General features: G+C 39.0%; 1 protein-coding gene across 21 annotated transcripts in view; it reads left to right on the forward strand.

The window, feature by feature from the left end:
- CDH13 (cadherin 13) overlaps nt 1-25,598 on the forward strand; it is a 497,598-nt gene that overhangs the window by 241,167 nt on the left and 230,833 nt on the right. For 17 of the 21 annotated variants that reach the window (XM_064160015.1, XM_064160012.1, XM_064160024.1 and 14 more), the window contains one exon: nt 2,514-2,666. In XM_064160015.1, the coding sequence (XP_064016085.1) occupies nt 2,514-2,666 (153 nt within the window). Of the gene's footprint in view, nt 1-2,513; nt 2,667-2,743; nt 3,244-12,730; nt 13,309-17,425; nt 17,491-25,598 lie in introns of those variants that run through there. The other 4 variants (XM_064160025.1, XM_064160026.1, XM_064160027.1 and 1 more) reach the window with 4 other exon arrangements.

Raw genomic sequence — 25,598 nt, forward strand, 5'->3', positions numbered from 1 at the left:
TAGGCTGGACATTAGGAAGAAATTCTTCATGGAAATAGTGATTGCTCATTGAAATAGGCTGTCTGGGGAGGTGATAGTCTCCATCCCTAGAGGTATATAAAAGGAGGCTGGATGAGGCACTTAGTGCCATGGTTTAGTTAATTAGAAAGGTTAGGTGATGGTTTGACTTGATGATCCTAGAGGTCTTTTCCAACCTGGTTAATTTTGTGATTCTGTGATCAGGAATTCTTTTGCTTGCTTTCTCTGCCTTGTTACAACTGGGATATTGCCCCTGTAAAACATCTAAATTTGTCATAACTTTTATGCAGGGCTACTTTCAGTGGTGGCCAGTGACAGGACAAGGGGCAGTGGGTTCGAACTAGAACACAGGAGGTCTTACTTGAACTTAAGGAGAAACGTCTTTGAGATTGATGGAGTACTGGAACAGGCTGCCCAGAGAGGTTGTGGAGTCTCCTTCTCTGACAATACTAAAAACCTGCCTGGACACATTCCTGTGCAACCTGCTTCAGACGATCCTGTGTTAGCAGGGGGGCTAGACTAGATGATTCTCTAGAGGTCTCTTCCAGTCCCTGCTATTCTGTGAATCTATTATTCTGTGATGGTTGTGGTGGAAATGGCTGTTGTGTAGATGTCTCTGAATTAGAGTTCTGTGCTGGCCTATGGTTGACTTCAACCCTTTTAAAGAACTGTTTGTGTATTGGTTGGGAAGGTGCACTTGTAATATGTCTCAGATATCAGAGCAGAAGATGATCAGTTCATCTTTTCCCTACAGAAGAGAGCAATGGTCATGACACTAAAAACTTGTAAGCATAGCTTTGTGTTAAGAAAAACACATTTCCAGCCTTGATGTAAAAAAAATAGCAGAGATTGGTCCAAAAATGAACTGAACAGCAGGCAACTTTTAAATGGATATCATTACGGTTGCGTTTCATCAGAAAACCTGAAGTTACAAAGTTACTTTGCCCTTTTGTCACCTGCAGCATTGTCTGCTTCTGTTTTGGCATGGCATTCAAAAATGAGCAAGAAGAAAATTTCATCCATTAGTGTTTCTGACTTGGGAAGAAAACTCAAACCAAACAGTGAAACAGTTTTGTACTTTGAAATCTCTCCTTTCCCCAAAGGGCTTGAGAATGGAAGCTTTATCTCTGAAAATGCTGATTTCCTATTTCATAACTTTTTTACTAATTAAAATAAAGGAATAATGGTTATGGAGTTTAGTCAAAATCTCACTGCCAGTAATCTGCAAACCAGCATTGCTGAACACACAGCAATAGGGCAATAAACATGTACTTCCTCAGGGACATTATTAAATACCTTGCATGTTTATTATCTCAAAATAGGAGCAGGTCCAGATTTCTAAGGCCACTTTTCCCCTTCCTCATCCTGAGCTATAATTCAGACCTGCATATAAATATTTGACTTACTGTTTCTGTGGAAATATTAACAATATGAAACTGCAAGAAACAAAAGAACACGAATGGCAGAGGGAAGGAATGGCTTGGCAAGATTGTCAGCCTTAAAGGGCAAGATTAATTTATAATCCTTCTAGATTCTGCTGTACAAATACAAATTTGCAAAGCTTGTAGCTTATAACAAACATTGTGTAGCTCTGCAAGTTTACATATGCTGCTGTCACTAATGTAAGACAGCCTTAAAATTGGATTTTTAGGGATTTTTTTTTTCCTTATGGGGAAATAAAGTACTAATAATAACAAGGAGTTTCTGTACTCGTGTGTGTGTATATATATAAAAATACATGCAAATTTGGAAAGTGAAGACATTCCAACTGTGTGACAGAGTTCTGGGCAGAACACCCAGATATTTTCATCTGGAGCCTTTTCCCTTGGTTTAAAACCCTGAGAAAGGAGGAGTGTAGAAGGGAATAGGGGGACAAAACAACCTGAAAGCAATCTGCTTTGTAATCACTTTATGATGACTAATAAAAAAGGACTGACTCATTGGAGGCTAAGGTGTGATGGCTCTCTGGCATTTTAGAGGTTGGTTGATTGTGAACTAAGTGCTTTATGGAATGCATCTTCACTATTTCTCTCTCTCTCTTTTTTTTTTTTAATTTGTTTTTTTTGGGGGGGGTTTTCTTTGGTTGTTGTTTTGATTGGCTGTGTTCTCCCACCCCCCTTAGTTTGTAGCTGTTTTGTCAGTTTAACTGGAGAAATAGAATTAAATAAAATGTCCTATTTTAGATATTGAATACAGTAACAACTGAAAAATAAAACCTAGAAACAGTGAAATCAAATATGGTAGAGATAAGATAGCAACTAGCTAAGGACATGAGGATCTTTTCCAGGGTTTAATGCAAGAATTGCACAGTGGTTTCTGAATGATTGAAACCATATTTATAGTTGTGTTTGATCAAGGGCCATATTTCACAGTTCTATATTACTGGCAGGAAATACACCTTGATATTAGGTACAAGCTCAAAATGGCCTGTGCAGTTTTAGAATGATTTTCAAAGTTTTTATAATATCTTTTAACTTGTTTTTTCTGCCATGCAGGTCATCAGCAGTGAGGGGGCAGAGGGAGCAAAGTTTCGCCTCTCTGGTAAGGGAGTAGACCAAGAGCCAAGGGGAATCTTTAAAATCAATGAGATCACTGGGGATGTCTCTGTGACCCGAACCCTTGATCGAGAAGCAATTGCCAATTACGAGGTGAGTACTCATAGCAAAGGATCTCTGCCTTTCTGTTGATAATATACCATTTTTGAGTGTGTATTTGCTTTTGAAAGGGCTGCAGTTACTGAAGACTCAATTGCAGCTACTGTCCAACAAAATTTCTAGAAGCAGCATTTGTCCTTTGGAAATGGTAAACATGTTTATATTTGCATGCAATTGAAACTCTCCTCTGCTTTCTGCATGCAATTTCTGTCATTTATCTTTAATAGTAATATTGTCTGAACATTGTGTATGCATTTGATTTCTGAATACAAAATTGGGTTTGGACAAAAGGAGATCTTTTCAAGAAGTTGGCACTAAGGTACTATGTGGTTATCCTTTTTCTCTTTTATTGTGAACCTGTCAATGGAATATAATATCCAACTCCATTTTCAGTAATGGATATCTTTTAATAGAGATAAAGAAGATCCTGTTAATATGAAAACGTTAACAGATATATCTCTGTCAGAGGTATGTCTCCTACAAAGATTTTACTAAAGATTCCTTTCCTAGTCAATAAATGTTATGTTTCTCCCCACTGAAATTCTAATAAATGCTCTCTAAAATCTCCAAACTGTGCCACAATGCCCTGAAATGTGTAGCGTAAACAGAGGTTTTGTCAGTTAATGTTTTCTCTCTAGCACTTGAAATGCACAGCCAGGCAATTTGTGTCTGAGCACTTCAACAGAGATGGGCAGCAAAATTCCAAAGGGCAGATGATTAGTATATTCACATATTGCTACTTGTGCTGCAGCAGAGGGGACTCTATCCTCACACAGCAGTGGCAACGCACTGCTCCAGCCCATGGCGTGGACAGGCTCTGAAGACAGTTCACATTGCGAGCCCTGACCTCTTTGTTCGGTCTTTTGCTGTGTAGTGAGCAACGCTTCTACTTTCAGTGCTGTTCCTCCCCTCCTCTGGAGGAGTTTGCCAGTTAGATGACTAGTCCTACTTGCTCAAATAGCACTGCTAAAATTTACCATATGTTGGTTTTCAACACTTAAACATCTATTTGTCATTCCAGCCTACAGTGAAATGTATGTTAACCACTCGCACATAGGATTTGCGGTAGTTACTGATGTCCTTCTTAAGAGAAAAACATTGCCATTTCTCTTTTTAATACTGTTCCTTGTCTTCATTTACCAGCTGTTTCTTACTTTATCATTGGCTTTCCACCTTTAAGTATTCAATATGAACCTTGAATATTTTTTACTTGAAGATCATAGTAGTTTTTTCCAACCTAATGTATCAAACCACAAATTGCTCTCCTATCTGATCTGGCGTAGTGCACACTTAAATTAAACCCAAACCATTTCCCAAGAGCATCGTTTTTGAAGCAATACAAGTTACATACAAATACTGCAGTGTAGTAGATTATCCAGAGCAGAGTGAATGTATATCTTAATAGGCTGTACTGCTTTCTAACCTGTTATAGAGTACTCTGCTCAGCGTGTTCACTGGCATCCTGTTGTGCAAAACAGCTGAAAAGTTCTGTAGGAGAACCCTCAACTTGATTACTTTGTCTTTGAATCCAGTCCATTGTTTCCCAATAAAGATGTATCAAGGTGTCAGCAAGGCAGCAGGATTTTCTCCCTAATTTCCTCAGTGCACCAAAAGATGAATTACCTTGAAGACCCTTAAATTTCTCTCAAAAGTGTTTTTGGGTTTGTTTTCATTTGAGCATGCCCCTACTCAGTATTGATGTTCTGAAAGAAAATTTTATAGTGAAGGGCAAAGAAAGAAAGAATAAATCACTGTTGGGGGGAAAAAAAGGTTCTCTGGAAGCCATCATACTCACATGTACATGTTGTCAGTAGTGGGACAAGGATAAAAAGATGAAATCCTTCCATCTACACAGAGGGCTGCTGTGCATGAACACCAATTTATTTACTACATTTGGTGCATATATATTGAAGGGATGAGAATGAAGAAAATGCTAATAAGGCACAAAACAGAGCTTTGGTGATCATGGTATTTCATAGAACCTAGCAGATTTTACCAGCTATGTAGCACAAAATGTTTTAAATCTGCTAAGAATGTTTCACCAACTAAAAACATAACTGAATGAGTGAGATTCTGTTGTTGGATGATCTCTTTCTCTTGGAGGAGTATGGCAAAACCCATAGGATTTTTTCTGTGTGTTCATTACAAAAGAAATATGATCAAATTAAAGGAGTACTGAACTCTACCCAGGTTGTTGATTGTCTGAGTCAGTTTCCTCTTTCTACTGTTTATTTTTATTTTATTTTTTATTGAAAGCAAGAAAATACTTTAAATTAGAGGGGAAAAAAAATCTGAGTGTCAGGACCTGTCAGTCTCTTTGGGGCAGTCCATTCTTTGCATGGCAGTTGTGTTTTGAGATGAGTGTTTCCCAGGGGTGAGTACTGGATCCAGTCCAGAGGGAGAGTTGTGTATACTTATTGCCATGACCGAGACAACAAAAATTGCTGAGCTGTAGAAATATGTTTTGTTCTTTATCCAAAGTTAGGTAGGCTCAGAAGAAACAGGAGCAATATTCCAGTAGCTTTTTATAGTAAATGCATGAGATTTGGTTAGTTATCCCTTGGATATGGGACAAAGCCTGATGTTGTATAATCTTGTTTCCCGTCACTTATCACTTCATGGGATTCCTGCAGCACTAAAATCTAACTTGTTAAGCACCAGTGGCAAAGTGCCAACCAGTCAACAGGAGGCTTTCGATTGAGCATCAAGATTTTAAAGGATGATGTCATTGCTGATAGTGTTTTTTTTAGTAGCTGCTTGCCAATTTCATGTGTGGAAGAAAAATAATCAGAAAGTGATCCTTTGCAAGCATGAAATGAAGAAGCTTGATAAACTATTCAATGGCAGTGTGCAAATTAGAGCTGTGACCAAATTTACCTATGCAATTTGAACTGTTAATGAAGAGTTAGTTTAATTATTTTTTAAGTGAAAGGCTTTATTTGCTTTAGAAAATACTTAACAAGCAGAGGTGTGAAATAAGCTTTCAGCTTTTTTATTTATAATGACAGATCACACCTCTGTGACAGGATGCCTTGCAACTGGTAGTGGCAGACTGAGTGATTTAGAAAATATGTTTAAAAGACTGAAAAACAAATTAAGAGTATTTGCTCTGCCTTGCTCTATATGTTGAAAGCAGGCTGAGAACCAGCTGAAGAATTCAGGCCAATCAACAGCAACCAAACCTCTAGCGCTTCAGCCTCGTTTCTGTGAGATTGTTGTTTCAGTGACTAAGCCCAACATTTAGGGTGATGCTGCAGTCCTAATGGTCTATTTCTATGTCTAATGCTTCACCATCATGAGGAAAACTGGCTGTGTCAGCAGCCGAGGAGTATTTTGTGAGAAAAAAATCTAACTACTTGGATGCATTTTTGTAGATTGCCAAAGTATTATTGTAATAAAACTCTAGAACTGAACAGCTGTAATTTATCCTGTACAGAAGAACAAATTTGTCTTATCTGTAAGTCCACTTCAGTGTAGCCACATTCTTTTCAGGATGATTTATCATACCCTGATCCTGAATCACAGCATACCTTGGCTGAGATGCCTCAAATGAATTTAAGGTTCTTGAGATGAGACCCTATATGTCTTTTTGTCTCTCATTAACAAGCTACTGTTGGTGTCTGTAGTCTCCAAGAAAGCATTCTGTCCATAAAATAGCATTATGCTACAGAGGACTCTGAATCTTATGGCAACTTGTTCCATCTTCTGACAACACTGGCTTGGTACTGAACTTTGTTTCTGACATGATTGTTCACGACGTAGCACTACCTTTACTTGTGTGAGGAAAGGGCAAAGTAAATTAATCTGTCAACCTATAAAACCCTCTACTTTTCATCTAAAAACTGAGTGATGATATAGTGAAATAATCTGTGCTTCCTGTTCTTCTGCAACACATTGAGTTTTGGACATAAAAGACAAATATTTTGTTTTGCTTTTCTCCTTTTTTTACACTGACATGAAATATCAAAATTAAGTATTAGCAGATATTCCCTTAAACCTGTAAGCAAAATTGCAACAACAGGAACAAACTCAGCAGAGGCTCAAGTCTTAGATCTTTCAGTGAGCTCTATTTGGACACACTCTAGAGCTCATGGGGATCTTGTTGGCACTGATTGTTCACCAAGGTCAGAACTATGGTGGTTACCATAACGGTGTGCATAAATCAAATATTTGACACTTTATTTTCCACTGAATCACATTTCTTAAAAGGAAGATTTAAATAATTGGTTGCAAGCTGGGATATAAATGGGATTTCCAGCTACTGGAAATATCTCTTTCTCCCAAGGTTGGTTTATGGGATAAAAAGAAAATCTGTCAGAAAATAAAGTTAAAATTCATGTTATTTTTATGTATATTCTCCCATTTTGTCTTGGGGGAACAAGATATCTATTTTATATAAACTCTATAATTTACCATATCTTGTTCATTTTTACTGTAAATAGCCTATTCAATATATGCTGTAGATCTTAATGTTATGAGATATCAGCAGGGTACTGTGATTCATTTGAGAAGCCACTAGCATCCTCATATCATTTCTGTGGAAAGCACACAAAAGCCCACAGTTAGTTTTGTTGGAGGGCAAATACTTTATTCTTAGATCTAACTGCTTGCATGGCTTTGACATCCCTGCTGTTCAACAGCACTCTCGTGTCATTTGTAGGAGGAACAGAGTGAAGATTTATTAAAGGGGAAAACCAACAAAGGTTTGTTTATAACCTATAACTGTCAAGACAAGGTAGTGGGCTTGGATTTCCATTTTAAAAACAATCCAGGCTCTAAACATCAGGGAAAATTAGTATTTTTCTCAGTGAAGAGGAGGAAGTAAAATTGCAGAGCAGTAAGAAATAAAGGAAAGTTGGAGTTTACAGAGACAGTAACAAATGACTGATTTTGGTTTCATGGTTAGTTGTTGCTTTGTTGGGGTTTGGTTTTTTTAATTTTTTTTTTTGTCTGGGTGGTTTGAGTGTTTATTTGTTTTGTTTTGTTGTGGTTTTTTGTGTTAATAGAATGCCATTCCTGGAAAGAACAACAGTATCTTCAATAAAAGCAAGACACTGATAATTTTTTTTTGGTCATAAAATGTTAATAGTCTGTGAAACTACTTTGCTATTATATATTAATTGTTTTCCAAGGCATTTAAGAAATATCATATTACTCCTTCTCTCTTCAGTGTATCTAGTTTGTTTCTTTTCCTTCTCTACTTGTCTTACAGCTGAAGACTCACTGTTTTAGGGGGAACACAAATACCTAGGAAGACACTTTGCCCTTTCCCCAGACTTAGGTTTTCCTATAGTGACAGGAGGACTTCTTCCCTTGGAAACATTGGTCATTGCTCCCAGACTTAAGCAGTGATGGACTGTGATGGTTTGGGTGTTTCCCATCCCCTCCACACTTTAGAAATCCCCCAGACTAGACTCAGCTGGCTCTGGAAATATGAATGAAGCTTGTATTTACAGCTAGCACAATATACAAGCAGATATTTGCAGTGTATACAGTTATAGACAGAAATATACAAGGTAAAAGGTACTACAGAAACACAACAGCCCTCCCAGAAACCTGAGTCCCCAGGAGGGGCTCTCAACCGCCCCTTCACCTTCCCCCTGCCCCTCTCAACCTTACCCCAGTCCCAAGGAAGAAATAGAGGTTTGACCAGGGGGTTAGGAAGCAATGTGGGTTAGCCCAAAATGGAGGGTGATAGAGAGTGAGATACAGCTCAGCCAGTTCCCCAGCAGAAGCGAGGGAAGACTCCCTTATCTATGTTTTGCTTTTATTCTTGTACATCTCAGCAAGCCTCCAAGCGAAGTAGACATCACCCTTGTTTTCCTTTCACAGCCTGTAATCTAGTTCTTCTCACCAAAACATTCTAGCTAGCTTCAAACTAGCACACCTCTGCAGCTAGATCACCTGTTTTCTCTTTTCCAACCTCTTATTCTTTATGTACCCGAGTAAAATTGTGTTATCTATCCTACCCTCTCTTGCAATCTTTTCATTTTCCAGTTTCCTGCATGTTTGTCTTTCCTTCACTTTTAGCTTCATTTCATAACCTTTCTACTCCCCCTGTCTTTCTTGATGTTTTGGATCATTCACTTGCAGCTTTCCTACACTCTCTGCATTTCTTTATTCAGATATGCTGACCTGTTTTATGCTCTCCATAAGCAGTGTTGCTAGGGATATGCATAACCATCATCTAAGCACAAATTTGTGTTGTGACTGTAGAGAACCTTTCCACAGTCTTTGCAAAAGCTGTACTGCTTTATCTGTTCTAATCTGCTTTGTTCATGAGTGAATTCCTTTAGAAACCTGTGTTCAGAAAATCCTTGACTTTGGATTACTTACTACATGACCCTGCCTTTTCTTCAATTTTGATGAAACAGCCTGGATATTTAATATGTCATGCTAAGAAATTTCAGTGGAAAATGAGCTTTTTTTTTTTTTCCTTCTTATAATATTTTTTAGACTGTGTATCTTTCCCATCAATTTAAGAAGTATATTGATGGCTAGAAACTCTTAGCACTTGGTTTATTAAAAGTAATTCTAATGTTTAATTCAGTTGCTGCTGGAATTGTGCTCTGCTCAAAAGTGTCCAGCCTCTAAAAGGGAGCTGTATAAAGAACACCTGATATAATAATTAGTTTTGTGATTTCCAAAGGGTAATTTTAATTCCTAGTCTCTGTAAAATTACTGTAGAATAATGGGCCATAATTTTAAAGATGCCTTATGTTTTTGACAGAAACACTGAAGAGGTTTGTACATTTTCTGCAGAGGGAAGTGTTAATCAAGGTGGAGTGGTGCAGCATTTTCACAAAATGTGTGAAAATAATTTGTCAGAAATGAAGAAATAAGCACACCTCAGCGATTTGGTTTGTGGAGTCTGTTCCATTGTGAGTGTTCCTGAAATCATCAGGAGGAATTAGACTAGAGCAAATCCCATCATTTAAATAGCATGGCCCAGCTGAATGTGCAGTCAACTTACATTCAAAATCTAAGCTTTCTGCACCTCTTCTTTCTTGCAGCAATTTTTAGGAGCCCTAATTTGATGTAATCGTTTCACATGGCTCCTATTATGACATGTTAATTGTTATGTGTTTTTCCATGTCTGTGAGAGACTGAGGAAAAAATGGCAAAATAGGTCACACAGTCTCCATTACCAAAAAGACACAAAAAATTCCTGTCTACTGTATAGAAGTCAAGAAAAAAAATTATTAGAGTGATTGAAGCCCTTGATCCACTTGCCTGTGCCATCCTCAAGGCTTCTCTACTGCTCTATTTTTAGTCCACTGTAGGATTCATCTGTTTCTCAGGCCCACAGATGAGACAGATGACCAGTTGTGGGTGGGTGATAGCAAAATTTTGTTTCCATCAGTAAAAGTGAAATTAAAACAGTTTATGGGTCATCTTCTCCCACCCTGAAATATATCAGCTGTCTCTCTGTTGCCACATTGATGGCAATTAGTTGTTCCTGAGCTGTGTGCTGTGGGTACAGTGAGCAGCACTATTTCACCCTGTAACTAGATCTAAGTTAACAAATTGATGCTGTGTGAGCATAAATAGAATCTGCTTTCCTCTTGTATCACAGATTAATTCTGGTGTTTACAAGGAATCAAATGTGATAAAATGCATGTTTTGTGAGTAGAGTTCTGACTGACAACATTTACTCATCAAACAATGCAAGGCTAATTCATATACAAATCCAGTTTAAAATAATACAGCAGCGCTTCAGTCTGTTGCATATGTGCATGTGTGCAGGTTGCTTTCGTTCTATACCTTGGTTAAATACCTACAAATGCACTCAGCAGTGTGTGCCAGTGCATAAATCAAAATGCACCACATTGTCGACTTTAGCGCATCCTAAGAGATTTATACACAGCTACTTCACCTACTCCACTCAACTCTCGCTTCTGTTGCAGTCCAGTGGAAATCCTGTTCCCATGCTTAGCAGCATGAAATCGCCAGTGCACTGTCATTAGTTCTTAATTACAGCATTTCTCAGTTACTTGTGGAGACTTCAGTCATGCTGAGCCTTAGGCATCTTGCTCTCGCCATCTGAAATGTTACCTGTCCCAGGAATTTAAAATATGTCAGAGCCTTAAAACTTGCATGAGAGTTTGAGTGATGCATTGAGTTCCTTTTCATCTGGCTTCTGGGCTTTCTACAAATCTACAGCGTCTGAACTTCCAAGATCTAGTTGGCAGCTATGTATTTATTTAAAACCAAAATATGACAGGGCTCCAGAGAGGGAACTGCTAACTGTAATGAAAGTCCTAAAAAAGCAAGAGTTGGCAACACATTGCAAGCATGGCTGGAAGGATCTCGTTTTTCCCCTTTATTAGTCTTTTGTGGTGGAAACATTCATGGAAATAAACGACTCTTCAATATTTGCATTTTTCCTTCCTTAGATTGGTTTCAATTCATAACAGCAAGGCAGTGAGAGAAGTGTGAGGGCCTACAGTTGGAAACATTTGGAGAGCTTTGTGTGAAAAGGCTTGTAATATTATGGAGATTTTGCTTGGCATTTTGCTAGCATGTAAGCGATAAAAGTCTTGCTGTATTTGTCCTGCTTTACTCAGGTCATGACTAATTATTTCTTCATTAGACATATCCCTTAAGAAGAAGCTCTATTTACATGAACGTCTTGATTTATTTTTTTACATCTGAGTAGCTCATTAACAAGGGATGTGACTTTAGTTTAAGATTTTCTAACAGATCATTTGTTTACATCAGTTCATGTAAAACACCATATGGTTAATCTCACAGTCTTTTTTTTCCTGAGAGGCTTTGATTATAATGTTTCTTTAGAGGATAGAACAGGTCTCGGTAGCTATGGGTAAAACTCATTGTGCACGTGGAGACTAAAAGTTTGTGAGCATCAATACACATCAACTGCAATCCTAATCCTTTGGAAGTGATGCCATCAGGACATTTTCCTATCAGAATCAAAACACTTTGTCTAAATATTTTAGGCTGCTGGCAGCAGGAGCACAGTATGATAAATGTTCTGCCTTGATGTCACCTGAAGTCTAATGCTAAAATGTAAAGGATAACAAAACAGTCCAGTAGGGACCAAAGGCTTCTGAGTGGGAAAGCACATGGGTAAAATATTGGAGAATCTTAGAATTGTCAGGGCTGGAAGGGACCTCAGGGGTCGTCTAGTTCCAACCCCTGCCACTAGATCAGGTTGCTCAGAGCCTCATCCAGCCTGGCCTCAAATGCCTCCAGGGATGGGGCTTCTACCACCTCCCTGGGCAACCTGCTCCAGTGTCTCATCCCCCTCAAGGTGAAGAACTTCCTAACATCCAATCCAAATCTACCCACCTCTAGTTTTGCTTCATGAGAAGGTGAAACGGAGACAGAAAACATTTATCTGAAGCAGTCCTATGCATGAAAGCCTTGGAGAAAATATGATTATGATTTCTTCTAGTGTTTGTGATTAGCACATGTTATATACTGTACCCTTCTATGCAGCTGTCTTGGCAGTTTGAATTTGTAGATAGCTCATCTTCATGGAATTCTTCCCAACCTCTTCTCTGATGTTATTCTTCATTGTCACTGTATATAATGGGAATTCAGATATTTGAATGCAATACAATGAAAACACCTGTTACCTATTTAAGGCTCGTTAATATATGTATTTCTCAAAGGTATTATGTGTATATAATGCACAGGTGATACAAATACATGTTACAGAGTTTATTTGTGGAGGGGAACAAATAAAGCAGCATACTGCTGCTATATTTCTGGTTTAGAAGATTTAATAAATAACAAGATTATAATTTACTATGTAGAAATTACTAAAAGGGAGGGAAACCATAGCAGTTCTAAACTACCAATTTTTCTTGCTATCTAAAGCAATTTGTAAAAAACTTCCATTTTCCCTTGCTGCTGGGGAAATCTGGTGGAGAGGAGAAAAATGGAGTAAAGATATTGTTCTGAAAATAAGATATATTCCTTAAATGCTATGTGACTATACTTTTTTTCTTAATATTTTCCTCTCTAAAGAGGAAAGAAAACATTTACCATAGGATAACACCCTACTGACTAGCCACTTTTTATGTGTCTAGCTTCCCTGTCATCAGTGCAACAAATATCCCCTACTGTACACAGAGAGGCTGAGTTTCACGCAACACTTCGGATTCACAGTTCTGAAGGACTTGTTCCCAGAAACCTGAGTTTTTCCTCAGAGAGGGCTGCAGTTTTTCTCTCAATCAGAAGTTTCCAATAAAGAGAAAAAACAGTAATTTTGGTACTTACCAGGCCTAACAGGTTTCTAAGTACAAACTTTGGGATGTGCAAATCTCTATGCTCTGTGGGGCATATCTGATGACACAGATCTTACTGATTCGTGGATCTGTTGTACATGAAACTAGCAAATTAAAGCACAATCTGCTATGTTTATGAGTTTTAAAAGCTGGCAAACTGATTCTCCAAACATGTAATTTGCTTGTTATTCAGCTTTGCAGAACATAGATGTGGCAGCGCCAAAGCAAGACACTGCAACTGCATTTGTAACCTTTAATAACAATCCATCAATTTGAAAAACACACAGCATTCTGTCAAGTTTTAAATTGCAAAATTAACATTTGGTGTTAATCTCAGGATTGCATTTGGTATTTGTAATACATTTATTAAAGTGAATGCTTTAGAGGAATTGAGGTGTTTGAGGACATGCATTTAATTTTACTCCATTTCTTTATTGGTAGCTTTACTCAAAGCTGTTTTTACTGGCTTTACCATGTGCTTTGAACCTGAAGATGCACATGTACAAATAATTTCCCATACCAATTCTTGTCTCATATACCCAGGCTGAAGTATGAAAAACAAGTTGTTTCCTAAATTCTAGTGAGTGGGATTAGTGCATTGATTAGTTGAATTCTGAATTAAAATTGCAATTAAAGGCAAAATTGTATCTCTTAGAAAGCCTTCAAGTCATTTCCCCAAAGTAAAGCTGTCTGATTACAGGCATTAGACGAAGGTTTGTATTGTGTATAAACCAGTTTTCAATAAGTTCTTTTTTTTTTCCCTGTTTGTGGATCAGACTCTTAGAATAGTAGCAATTAGTAAGCAAAAAAAGCAATGATCTATTTTTTATAGTATTTGAACTTTCAGAGGAAATTCCATTGATTTTTTTTTTTTTTTAACATACTGAGGATGTGATTCCGTGAAAGTAATTGCAAATAAATGCATCAGTAGCTTATAATGACTTTTTTTCCAATAGATCCTGCTCAAAGTGTTGCCAATGAGAGCATGGGCATTTATATCCAATTGTAGTTCATATTCAGAGTGTATCAATATGAGCTTTGCCGTGGCAGGCTCAGGCCGTACCTCAGGCACACGTTTTTGTATTTGAGGCTTAAACAGAACTTTCCCCAACGGCAGATAAAATGTTCAGACTTTTATGAGCATGTTTATTCATAATTGTTACTCTGTTATGAGAGTCCCTCTTCCTTCCTTCCTGTTCTGGGCTTTATTAGAATTCTCATACCTCCTTCTGAATGCATTTTCATCACTTATCTATCTCCATCATTTATCCTTTTCTGTCTGTACGTTGCTTGTCCAGTGTTATTGGAAATGACCACAGAACCTGACCTTTTGATCTCAGCAGTTCTTGCAAAATATGCACATTTTAATCACCTTACCTTACAGACACCTTGAGCATGTTCTAATCCCCAAAGAAGTAGTTTTAGTGATTTAATATATTCTACGGCTGATATAGCACCAGTAGTGACTCAAAGCTGCACCTGCACTGAAGGATACTTCTCTCCTGCTGATATTGTTATTTGGATTATGTGAGGAGCTAATGTGGTGATGCTAGCTACTCAATTTTAATTTTTGCTATTCAACACCATAAATCATGGTATTTTAGGACAAATGTAAAAGGTATGATTTGAACCAATTATGCATTCTACTCTGAATCCTAAAACTTTTGAGAAGCATATAATTATGGTAGGTCATATCCATCAGGTCAATTTTCTTTTGCCTTTTCACAAAGAACAGCAGGACATACATATGAAGCTTATGAGCATCATTTAAGTTAGATTTATTAAAGCAGCTTATTAATGAAAATATTCTCCTTTTCGTAACACAAAACTTGTCCTGTGGGAGTAGCATGAAAAATTTACCAGGTTCTGCACAAACTATTTGCCCTGTCCTAAAGAGGGATGAAATCAAGGAATTAGGATGGTAGGAAAGGAAGCCAGAGGTTCTTTAAAATTGGAGCTGAAAGATATCATTTTCAAAATGCAAAAATCTCAAAGCACTTAAGATTTAAATAACTCTACTGCCTATTAATTTCACTTACTGCTAGATTTTTAAGTACTAATAATCTCTTCAAACAAGATTTATCTCTAATAAAGGTGCTGTAGATTATCTTCCAAGTTTCTGTATTCTACATGACTCTACCTATTTTTTTTCTGCATTTTTTTTTAGAGTTAACTCTTTGGGGAAGTAAATGCTCATATTTTCCCTTGCTGTGAAGCCAGTAATTCTGTTTCATTTGTCTGTGGTGGTAGTTTGGGTTCTAATTTCTAGCATTCATTAGGGAACTCAAAAGATTTAAATAAATGTTTTCTTAAAGATGCTAGATACATCCTTTTTTTTTTTAAAAAACCCATCCTGTCACCTTAATCTCATAGATCTGCTGCTTAAAGATGAGTGCTGTTGCACTTGCTAGTAGTAAATGCTGGCTTAGGCTGTGGCTAATGCCAAGCCGTTGAAGTCATGCATGCTTTGCTGAGCCTTGGTGAGGTTGGCAAGAAACAGATACGTTGTTGTCTTAATACCTGCCTTTGGGGCAACATAACTGCATCAAAAATCTGATACTCAACTAAGACTAATTGTTACCTAATTACTTTGTACTCAAACTGTACTTTATTAAGCCAAAACACAATCACTTCAGTAGGACTGTTCATGAGATAGGGTGGAGTTCCTAATGTGAAAAAGAACAGAAGAAATAAATAAATTCTACTAACAAGAGATTATTTATTGCATTAAATGTGGTGCCTACCTGTAGATATGATTTCTTTTTTAACATGTATTATGACTTCTTTTTTTGCTGCATAATAACTGTCATTGTTATTATAAACCCATGAGAATGAGCAAGGGAATGTAGAAGTGAATGTTCAAGTTTGAACATAAAAAAATGAACTGTTCAAATTTGTAAGAGATTTTCTAAATGGAGATGATTACAGAATATGCAGTGCACTGAAGAATTTGGCTAGTTGCATTTGAGGTCTGTGTAGCTGTGAGAAGCACAGCTCAGGAAAGTTAGTTCTGGTGCTGTATCTCCAATACATGCAACACATGAGATGCCAGGTCCAATTAACAGTCTGATGGTGGTGAATCCATTATCCTTGGAAAGAGAGTCCACCATCAGGAGTTAATTCAATGTGACACCAACTGGGGTGTTTGTATACAGTTAATTGCAATGTCAGACATTCTGCTTTAATTGAGTTTAATTGTGGCAAAATTGGAGTTAATTAAAAGTTAATGGTATAGAGCACATCACATTGTTATAAACTACAGCTCCATGTTTCATATCCATATTATTGTTATTTAAGTGGTACTTTCAATTACTGTGCCTCATATTGGCACTTGGGAAACGCACTGTGATTGTTTTCATATCACTGGAAACTTTTGTTCTTAGTAGGCATGTAGTAATTTATTCTGTAAAGCTAAATAGTCTGCAAAGGCAGAATGTTTTGTGAACAGTGCAGTCACTTAAAACAATTCCAATGTAGAGAACTGGCATTCCAGCTGCCTAACAGAATTTTGTCTTCTGAAATATTTTCATTAGTCCTTTTGCTAAAGAGAACTTTTGTCTAATTAGTTAACATGGCATCAGGTGCCTCAATTTTCAGAAAACACCAGTAACTTATACTACTGTTTTTTTAAACACTATGGCACTGCAGAGCAACAATCTAAAGCAAGCAACAGAGCCCCCTGCCCTGATAATAAGTATATGTGCAGATATTCCTAAATCTGGGAAGTTCTTTCACCCAAATAATTCAATAAAGATCAAGGTGGAAAAGCTGTCTTCTTTCAAAAAGTACAGTGAGGTCGTTCTACTTCTCTGACTACTAACACTAAACACAGCAGGTGGAGAGTAGATTTGTATTGAAATCTTTTTAATCCCAACCAGCAGATCTGGGCTGGTTTGGGCTGACTTGTTTATATTTAGAGACAGTTGGTAACAGGTTGATCCAATAACATAAAGCTTTTGTCACCTTCCAAGTATTTTCTGTGTGTTCCATTCAAAGAAACACTAGGGCAGTTTTGCCTCAAATCTATGGACAATGCTGAATCCGACACGTGAGATAATGAAACAATTGACCTCAGCAGAGTGAGTTGATGTCTGTATGCTAACAGGTACATTTATAAAAGCCTCATTTGAAATGGAGAGACTCATTTGCACTCTGTCTGCATTAGGCTTTGTTTAAAGCTCAGCCTAACTCATACTCTGTGACTTTCCAGGTGTTTAAAATTGTGTACTGGGTGTGTGGAGAATGACTAATTTCCATAGGGTCTACCAGGTAAATCATGCCTTGGGAAGTTCACTTCTGGATTCTTTGAATATATGGATATGTGTGCGATAACTTTTAAAGGCCAATAAACAGTTGAAGGTTAAATGCTTTATGATTGTTGGGGGTTTGAAGAATTGTACTTCAAGAGCTTAAGGTGATCTTTAGTTAGAGCCTATAGAAAACAAGCACCAAAGAAAACAAAAAAATCTGTTACTGACAGTAAAATTAATGCTGCAGATATCTTGCGTTGAGAGCAGCGGTGGTGAAACCCAAGAGAAGCCAATGGAATGAAAATATTGTGATCACATAATGAAGCCTGTGGGAGACCTAAGGAAAATGATAATAGAGGAATTCCAGTGGTGCTTTAAAGTCTGCAGATATGAAATTATACCAAGAGTATAAAGTGAACTTAACATCCAGCATTATGGGCAGGGATTCATTATACATAATTTTATATACATAAGGGGTAAAGAATGCTTCATACATTAAAGGCCAAAAGCAGGACAGTTACAGGATAGTGCATGTCCTAGGATTCCTTCCTCTGCTTTAAAATTTGGTTCAGCTTTGTGTTAAATAATAAATCATTAAAGAGAATGCACCTCATTAGCAAGCCATTTCCAGAAAAATAAAGAGGAAACTGACTGGGAAGAAAGGCGTGGCCAGAGGTTATGAGTGCTGTTGCGAAAAGAAGACCTTTTGTTAGGTAAAGCAAAGTGTTTCCTACTTTTATGTTCATTACAACGTTGTAGAATATGAAGATGACTTTGTACAGTGGTATAAATGGAAGCAGATGTTAAAAAGATGCATAATGGACCACAGGCTAAAAAAAAAGAAATAACATCATGAAATACACTACTCTGCTTTTAATAATGGAAAAGTGGAAATGCTTGACAATGCTTGAAGTGCCTGCATCAACAGTTACTTCTTTTCCCTCTTTCCTCCCTCAGCCTCAGAAGTAATTGATTGGTATTTTTCAGTTTTTATGGTTATAGAACAATTCTGTATTTTTGTACAAAAATTAAGAAAATTTACAAGTTTAATTCTCTTGGGCCTTTACTGTGCAATAGATGAGAGCATGAGCCTCACTTCTGTGTTTTTCAGAATGCTAATTTATTGCATTTCCCAATTTCAACTTGTGCCCTGGTGTGATTGTTATGAGGAGAGTTTCTTGTGAGGAGGAAACAAAAATGACAGCAGATGGGATATGAAATATACTGAGCTGCTATGGGCTCTGAAAACTTTTTAAACTCTCGTAAATGAAATCCCCAGCTCTTTCATGTTAAGATTAAACCAGGTGGTTTACAACAAGCTTGGAGTAATATCTGTGCTGCTAGTTGTGATGGTTTGGGGGTTACCCCGCCCCCCCACACTTTTGAATTTGCCCCAGCTAACTCAGACGGACCCTGGGAATATAGATGAAGCAATTTATTTACAACTAGCAGAATTTACAAGCAGCTATTTACAATATATACAGTTATATACAATTATATACAGAAATATACAAAGGATAAACAATACAAAAGCACAACTCCCCTCCCAGAAACCTGAGTCCCCAGGAGGGGCTCTCAAACCACCCCAACACCTCCCCCCGGCCCTCTCAACCTTACCCCAGTTCTCAGGAAGAAAAGAGGTGCAGCCAAGAGGTTAGGGAGCAAGGTTAGTAGGAGCAGGGTTAATGAGATGTGTCTCGGTCTAAGGCCAAAGCAAGAGTGAGAGACAAAATGGAGAATGTTTTCTTCTTCTTCCCAGAGTTCTCAGCGTGACTGTGAGAGAAGTAGACACAATTGTTTTTCATTTCACTGCCCGTTATCTACTTCTTCTACCAAAACATTCCAGCTTGCTTCAAACTAGCACAATCCACCCCTGTCTACTTCGCTCAGAGTATCGCTGAGAATTATCCAATCTAATCTAAACCAATATTTACACTAAAACAATATATACAAGTTCAGTTCACACTTCAATCAGATGTAGGTGATTCAAAAGCTCAGAACAGGGACTCCCAGGTGACGTTGGGTTTCGTGCTCACGTACTGTAGATTCTATCGTAGATTCTCTCAGTGTTGGGCGCCGATGTTACCTAAAAAAGAAAACTCCTAACAGTTTGAATTTAAACTCTCTCAGCTAAGGTTAGATTTCTCTGTGGAATACACTGGATTTCACCATTCTCCTGCATTACCCAGTATGTATGACCAGGACCTTCAGCAGAAACCACCCCTCGGACAGGTTTCCCTTCGCCCGAAGGAGAAAATACCCAAACAGTTTTCCCTAACAGATTCTTTTCACGTACAACAGGAACTTTATCACCGTCTACTGTTTGGACCAAATCTGATTGTGCAGGTCCTGCTCTGTTTACTGAACCTCTACTATTTACCAACCAGGTAGCTTCTGCTAAATGTTTGTCCCAGTTTTTCAGAGTTCCACCCCCCATGGCCTTTAGGGTGGTTTTCAGCAAACCGTTGTAGCGTTCAATCTTCCCTGAAGCTGGTGCATAGTAGGGTATGTGATAGATCCATTCAATACCATGCTCTTTGGCCCAGTTTTTCACAAGATTGTTCTTGAAATGAGTACCATTGTCTGACTCAATTCTCTCTGGAGTTCCATGTCTCCACAAGATCTGTCTCTCCAAACCAACAATGGTGTTACGTGCAGTAGCATGTGGAACTGGATAAGTTTCCAACCATCCAGTACTGGCTTCTACCATCGTTAGCACATACTGCTTGCCAGAACGTGATCGAGGTAAAGTGATGTAGTCAATCTGCCAGGCTTCTCCATACTTGTACTTTGACCATCTCTCACCATACCATAAGGGCTTGATTCGCTTAGCCTGCTTAATAGCAGCACAAATGTCACAGTCATAGATGACTTGGGTGATAGCGTCCATGGACAAGTCAATTGACCTATCGCGAGCCCATCGGTATGTTCCATCTCTGCCTTGATGTCCAGATGAGTCATGGGCCCACCGAGCTAAGAACAGTTCACCTCGGTGTTTCCAATCAAGGTCAATGTCAAGATCAGAGTTGGTATCAACTTGAGCAATCTTAGCAGCTTGATCTGCCTTCTGGTTATGTTGATGTTCCTCAGTGGCTCTGCTCTTAGGCATGTGTGCATCTACGTGCCGCACCTTCACTGGAGTTTTCTCCAGCCGTGCATCAATGTCCTGCCATAGATCAGCACACCAAATAGGCTTTCCTTTCCTCTGCCAACCATTCTTCTTCCAGTCCTTCAGCCAACCCCATAGAGCATTGGCTACCATCCACGAATCGGTGTAGAGGTAAAGGATAGGCCAATTCTCACGTTCAGCCACATCAAGAGCAAGTTGAACAGCTTTTACCTCAGCGAACTGACTGGATTCTCCTTCGCCATCTTTCGTTTCGGTAACTCTCCTGGTTGGACTCCAAACCGCTGACTTCCATATTCGCTTGTTCCCAACAAGACGACAGGAACCATCTGTGAACAAAGCATAGTTCTTTTCCTGATCAGAGAGATCACCATAGGGAGGAGCTTCCTCAGCACGAGTTATTTTCTCCTCTGGAGGTTTGGAACAGTCTGTGCCTTCCGGCCAGTTGGTGATCACCTCCACCAGACCAGGTCGGTCAAGATTACCCATTCGCGCTCGTTGGGTTATCAAAGCCATCCATTTGGACCAGGTTGCATCTGTGGCATGATGTGGTGATGAACCTTTGCCTTTGAACATCCAGTTTAGAACTGGCAGTCTAGGAGCTAAAAGCAATTGTGACTCAGTTCCAATCACTTCAGAAGCTGCTTTCACTCCCTCATAGGCTGCTAGAATCTCTTTCTCAGTTGCAGTGTAATTTGTCTCTGAACCTCTGTAACAACGTCCCCAGAAACCAAGTGGACGACCACGTGTCTCCTTTGGAGCTCTCTGCCAAAGACTCCAAGTTGGACCATTGTCACTGGCAGCCGTGTACAGAATGTTCTTAATGTCCGGACCAGATCTCACAGGTCCTAAGCCCACTGCATGGACTACTTCTCGCTTGATTTGATCAAAGGCTGCTTGTTGTTCAGGTCCCCACTCGAAATTGTTTCTCTTACGAGTCACATCATGCAGAGGTTTGACAATCTGACTGAAACCAGGAATGTGTAGTCTCCAAAATCCCACCACACCAAGGAAAGAAAGTGTGTCCTTCTTACTGGTGGGAACTGCCATGGTAGAGACTTTGTCAATCACATCCTGAGGAATGTAACGGCGACCATCCTGCCACCGCACTCCCAGAAACTGAATTTCTCTGGCAGGTCCTTTGACCTTGTCTCTCTTAATGGCAAAACCTGCTTGCAACAGAATGTCAATGATTTTGTTACCTTTCTCGAAGACTTCCTCAGCAGTTTGGCCCCACACAATGATGTCGTCGATGTACTGGATGTGCTCTGGAGCTTTACCTTTCTCCAGTGCATTGTGGATGACTGAGTGACAGATGGTTGAGCTGTGTTTCCACCCCTGAGGCAAACGATTGAACTGGTACTGGATTCCTCTCCAGGTGAATGCAAACTGAGGCCTGCACTCCTTTGCTATGGGAATAGAGAAGAAAGCATAAGCAATGTCATGGTAGCTCTGGGGTAGAGTGCTTGCCTGCCGTGCAAAAGGTCCCAAGTTCGATTCCTGTCTAGACTCTGTGACGTTGTTTTGATTGTTGCTAGGAACATTCTGATTTTGGGTATTTGCCTGTCCTCCTGAGGCTCCTGCTGAACTCTGCCTGTTATCATTATTGTTTACGTTAGTGGCGGGTACACTGGCCGTGTTCCCAGCACTTGGAGAAGGAGGGGCAGAGGCTGGCAAGGGGGAAGACGATGACTGTGTTCCCTTGTTTTGCTGTGAAAGAGACTGCTTCTGAGACACAGAATTCTTCCTAGCTCTTACAGAAGCTGGTTTTGAATTTTTCACCAATAATGCCAAAATTAATATGAAATTTAAAACTACAAGAGCCAGTATAATGCCCAGCATCCCTGCCATGCTCTGTTTCGAGTAGCAATCCTTGCAGGGATTTGGCATTTCAGTTTGGGGCTGGATGACCCTCATGAGAGCAGTAGATAAAGCAGACTCTCGATTGATTGTAACATTATTGACAAAAACTCTTGTAATATTCTCAGTGACACTAAAACCAGCATAACCAAGAATAAAATCACCCCAGCTCCAGAACATGTTTGAAAGCTTAACTTTAGCCTTCTTAAAAACTACATGAAGCAAGAAATAACCAATTTGATCTTTGATCCAGTTGTACACAAAAAACCAGAAAACAGGCCACACAGCAATCCCCACCAAGTACAATAGCTGCTTGATTAGCTTCATCTTAATTCCCAGAGCTAATTTCCACTCACTGAAATATCTAGCCCCACGTTGGGCGCCAATAAAAAAATGTGATGGTTTGGGGGTTACCCCGCCCCCCCACACTTTTGAATTTGCCCCAGCTAACTCAGACGGACCCTGGGAATATAGATGAAGCAATTTATTTACAACTAGCAGAATTTACAAGCAGCTATTTACAATATATACAGTTATATACAATTATATACAGAAATATACAAAGGATAAACAATACAAAAGCACAACTCCCCTCCCAGAAACCTGAGTCCCCAGGAGGGGCTCTCAAACCACCCCAACACCTCCCCCCGGCCCTCTCAACCTTACCCCAGTTCTCAGGAAGAAAAGAGGTGCAGCCAAGAGGTTAGGGAGCAAGGTTAGTAGGAGCAGGGTTAATGAGATGTGTCTCGGTCTAAGGCCAAAGCAAGAGTGAGAGACAAAATGGAGAATGTTTTCTTCTTCTTCCCAGAGTTCTCAGCGTGACTGTGAGAGAAGTAGACACAATTGTTTTTCATTTCACTGCCCGTTATCTACTTCTTCTACCAAAACATTCCAGCTTGCTTCAAACTAGCACACTAGTAAATCCCGTATGAGAAGATCTTAACTGAACTTTGAGAGAATAAGCTAATTTCTTGGCTCACATCTGTTGAAGCTGTGTGGTGCAAGAAGCAGCTGCTAAGAGGAAGTTCCCATGTTTTGCCATCTGCTTCTGCCGGGTAGTGAAAGTTTCCCTTTCGCCACACTTTGGAACTCCATGAAATCCTGATACCTTTCAGCTACCTGAGCCCAACATTCCTTTCACTGAAACTTTGACAGGAAAACTTTGACGTGTTTAATTTGGACTTTGCTTTGGTTTTGTTCCTATGTTGTAGTAACTTGTTTTTCAGTTGGATAGAAAGACAATGAATTCTCTATGGATCATTTGTGTCTCAGATTGTAAGAGAGACTAATAGTCTCAGTAACACAGAGTGGCTCCCGCTGTGGCAGCCAACCATCAGGATCCCATGGCTTGGGAAACAGACTTTTTTCACTTATTTGTCTGCTTTTTGCATTATCATTTAGTTGTAGACTCAGCCACAGCAAACCTCTCCTTGCAATCATATGTATTATTATTCACTCAGAAGAAATACATAGCAGCACGAAAACAAAATTGTCGTTTGGAAATTGATTTGGATTGGGTTGGTTGGTTGTTTTTTGAATTCCCTTTTCTGTCCAATCCATTCCAGGTCCTTTATAAAATATTTAGCAATGCCAATATTAATACTTGAACTGAATTTAGATGCTTTGTTTGCCAGTGGTCTTTATTAAAGCAGAAGCAACAAAGGAGAGACGAATGAATTTTTTTAGAGCATATGGAATCACAGAATGGTAGGGGCTGGAAGGGACATCTGGAGACCATCAAGTCCTACCTTCCCACTAAGGCAGGTTCATTTAGAAAGCCTCCAGAAGAGACTCCACAACCTCTCTGTGAAGCCTGCTCCAGTGCTTGATCACCCCATATATTATGGTATTTTTTGTAGTCATGTCAAACCTGGCAATGATTTTCATATCCACGCAGTGGAATGGTGTAATTTGGTGAAATGAACTTAAAAATACAACTTCCAATCACAACTTATTTTTAGTTCAGAAAGGGCTGCACAAAAAGTGTTTGAGGAGCAGAAGGGAGATTGTACAGTTAGGGCTGGTCTGATCTCAGATGTTTGACTTCAGCAATTCCTCCTCACCCTGCCAGTGAATCTTATCTCCTGCCCCCTGGGACAAAGCTTTGTGCCAGAGCCTTGCTGCCAGGGCAGCTCCAGCACCACTGGGTTGGGTCAGCATCAGAGGTCTCTTAGCAAGTGGACTTCCAGAAGTGAAGGGGCTTCGGCCATGGGTTAGTGCTTATGGTAGCTGGGTTAGGGCTGGGCTCAGTGCTCTCAAAGGGCTTTGCCAGCCTCAGTGATGCTGTGATTCTGCACTGTTTTGTGTTGTAGCTGGTGGATAGTCTTTTTCCTTCATTCTATAACTGCCCAAAGAAAATGCTGATCCTTGATTCTTAGACACTTCTACCACTAGAAAAAAGGTCTTTGCAGCAGTTCCTCACTGTGCTGATCAATTGAGTAAACTCAGGTGATGGCAACACTATTTCTCAACACAAATAAAGTTAAAATATTGCTGTCTTCTCATTCTATATGTTAGGATTTATTGAAAAAATAAATAAGTTCTGAGATCAAAGAGCCTTAGTTTTGGTCCAGATGGGCTAAGAAAAGTCCTCAGGCAGTCTTGCGGTAGCAATAGGCAGTAATTGACCTGAGTCGACTTTCCTCTTGTTTGTTAAATATTTACAAAGTCAGAAAACCCCAACCCCCTACTCTGTCCAGTAAAAAGCCTCCAAGAAAATCCTACAGCTTTTCCTAGGGCCCAGTTTTTTTTTTCTCCCTTGGTCAAACAATTCATAATATCCTTGATAGATTGAGGTATATTTACTTTTTAAAAATCGGAGGTATTTTCTGTAGTTTGCAGAACCATTTTCAGTTTGCTGATTTTGGAAGTTCATCCTTATTGATGTATTGGAGCCAAGGGTCAAAAAGCTTCAAATGTCTAATTTATCTCCTTCTTCCAAGCTTTAAAAAACACTTTTTGTGTCTTAAAGTAAATAAAATAATTTCAGGTAATTTAAATTCATTTTTGGTTTTCATTTCCAGGAAAAAAAAAATTCCCAAATCTTCACAGAAAGCAGCTGGTCTCTCTGTACTTCTTATTGTGGTTTGGTTCAGGTTTTTTTTGTGTTTCCTTTCTCATTTGTTTGTTTGCTTTGTTTATATCGCCTGCATCTACTGCAGCTGAGTATTTATCTTTATAGCATAATATTATGATAGCAAATCTCACACTAAGGCAGCATGTTCGTTTTGCCTGCAGCCTGTAAGCTTGTTGGGAGCTGAAGTCCCAGTGTTTCAACCCCTATTGAAATCTCTGATTATAACATTGCAGGTTGGAAGAACATAGACTTTGACAATAATCAGCTTACTCTTTCATCTTGAAGTTTGTTTGCTGTTGTGTTTTTGTTTTATACATCCTGGTGAGCTCTTTCTGTCTTAATGTATATATATTTTTT

This window comes from Pogoniulus pusillus, chromosome 20 (genome assembly GCF_015220805.1).
Source record: "Pogoniulus pusillus isolate bPogPus1 chromosome 20, bPogPus1.pri, whole genome shotgun sequence".
Taxonomy (NCBI): Eukaryota; Metazoa; Chordata; class Aves; order Piciformes; family Lybiidae; genus Pogoniulus; species Pogoniulus pusillus.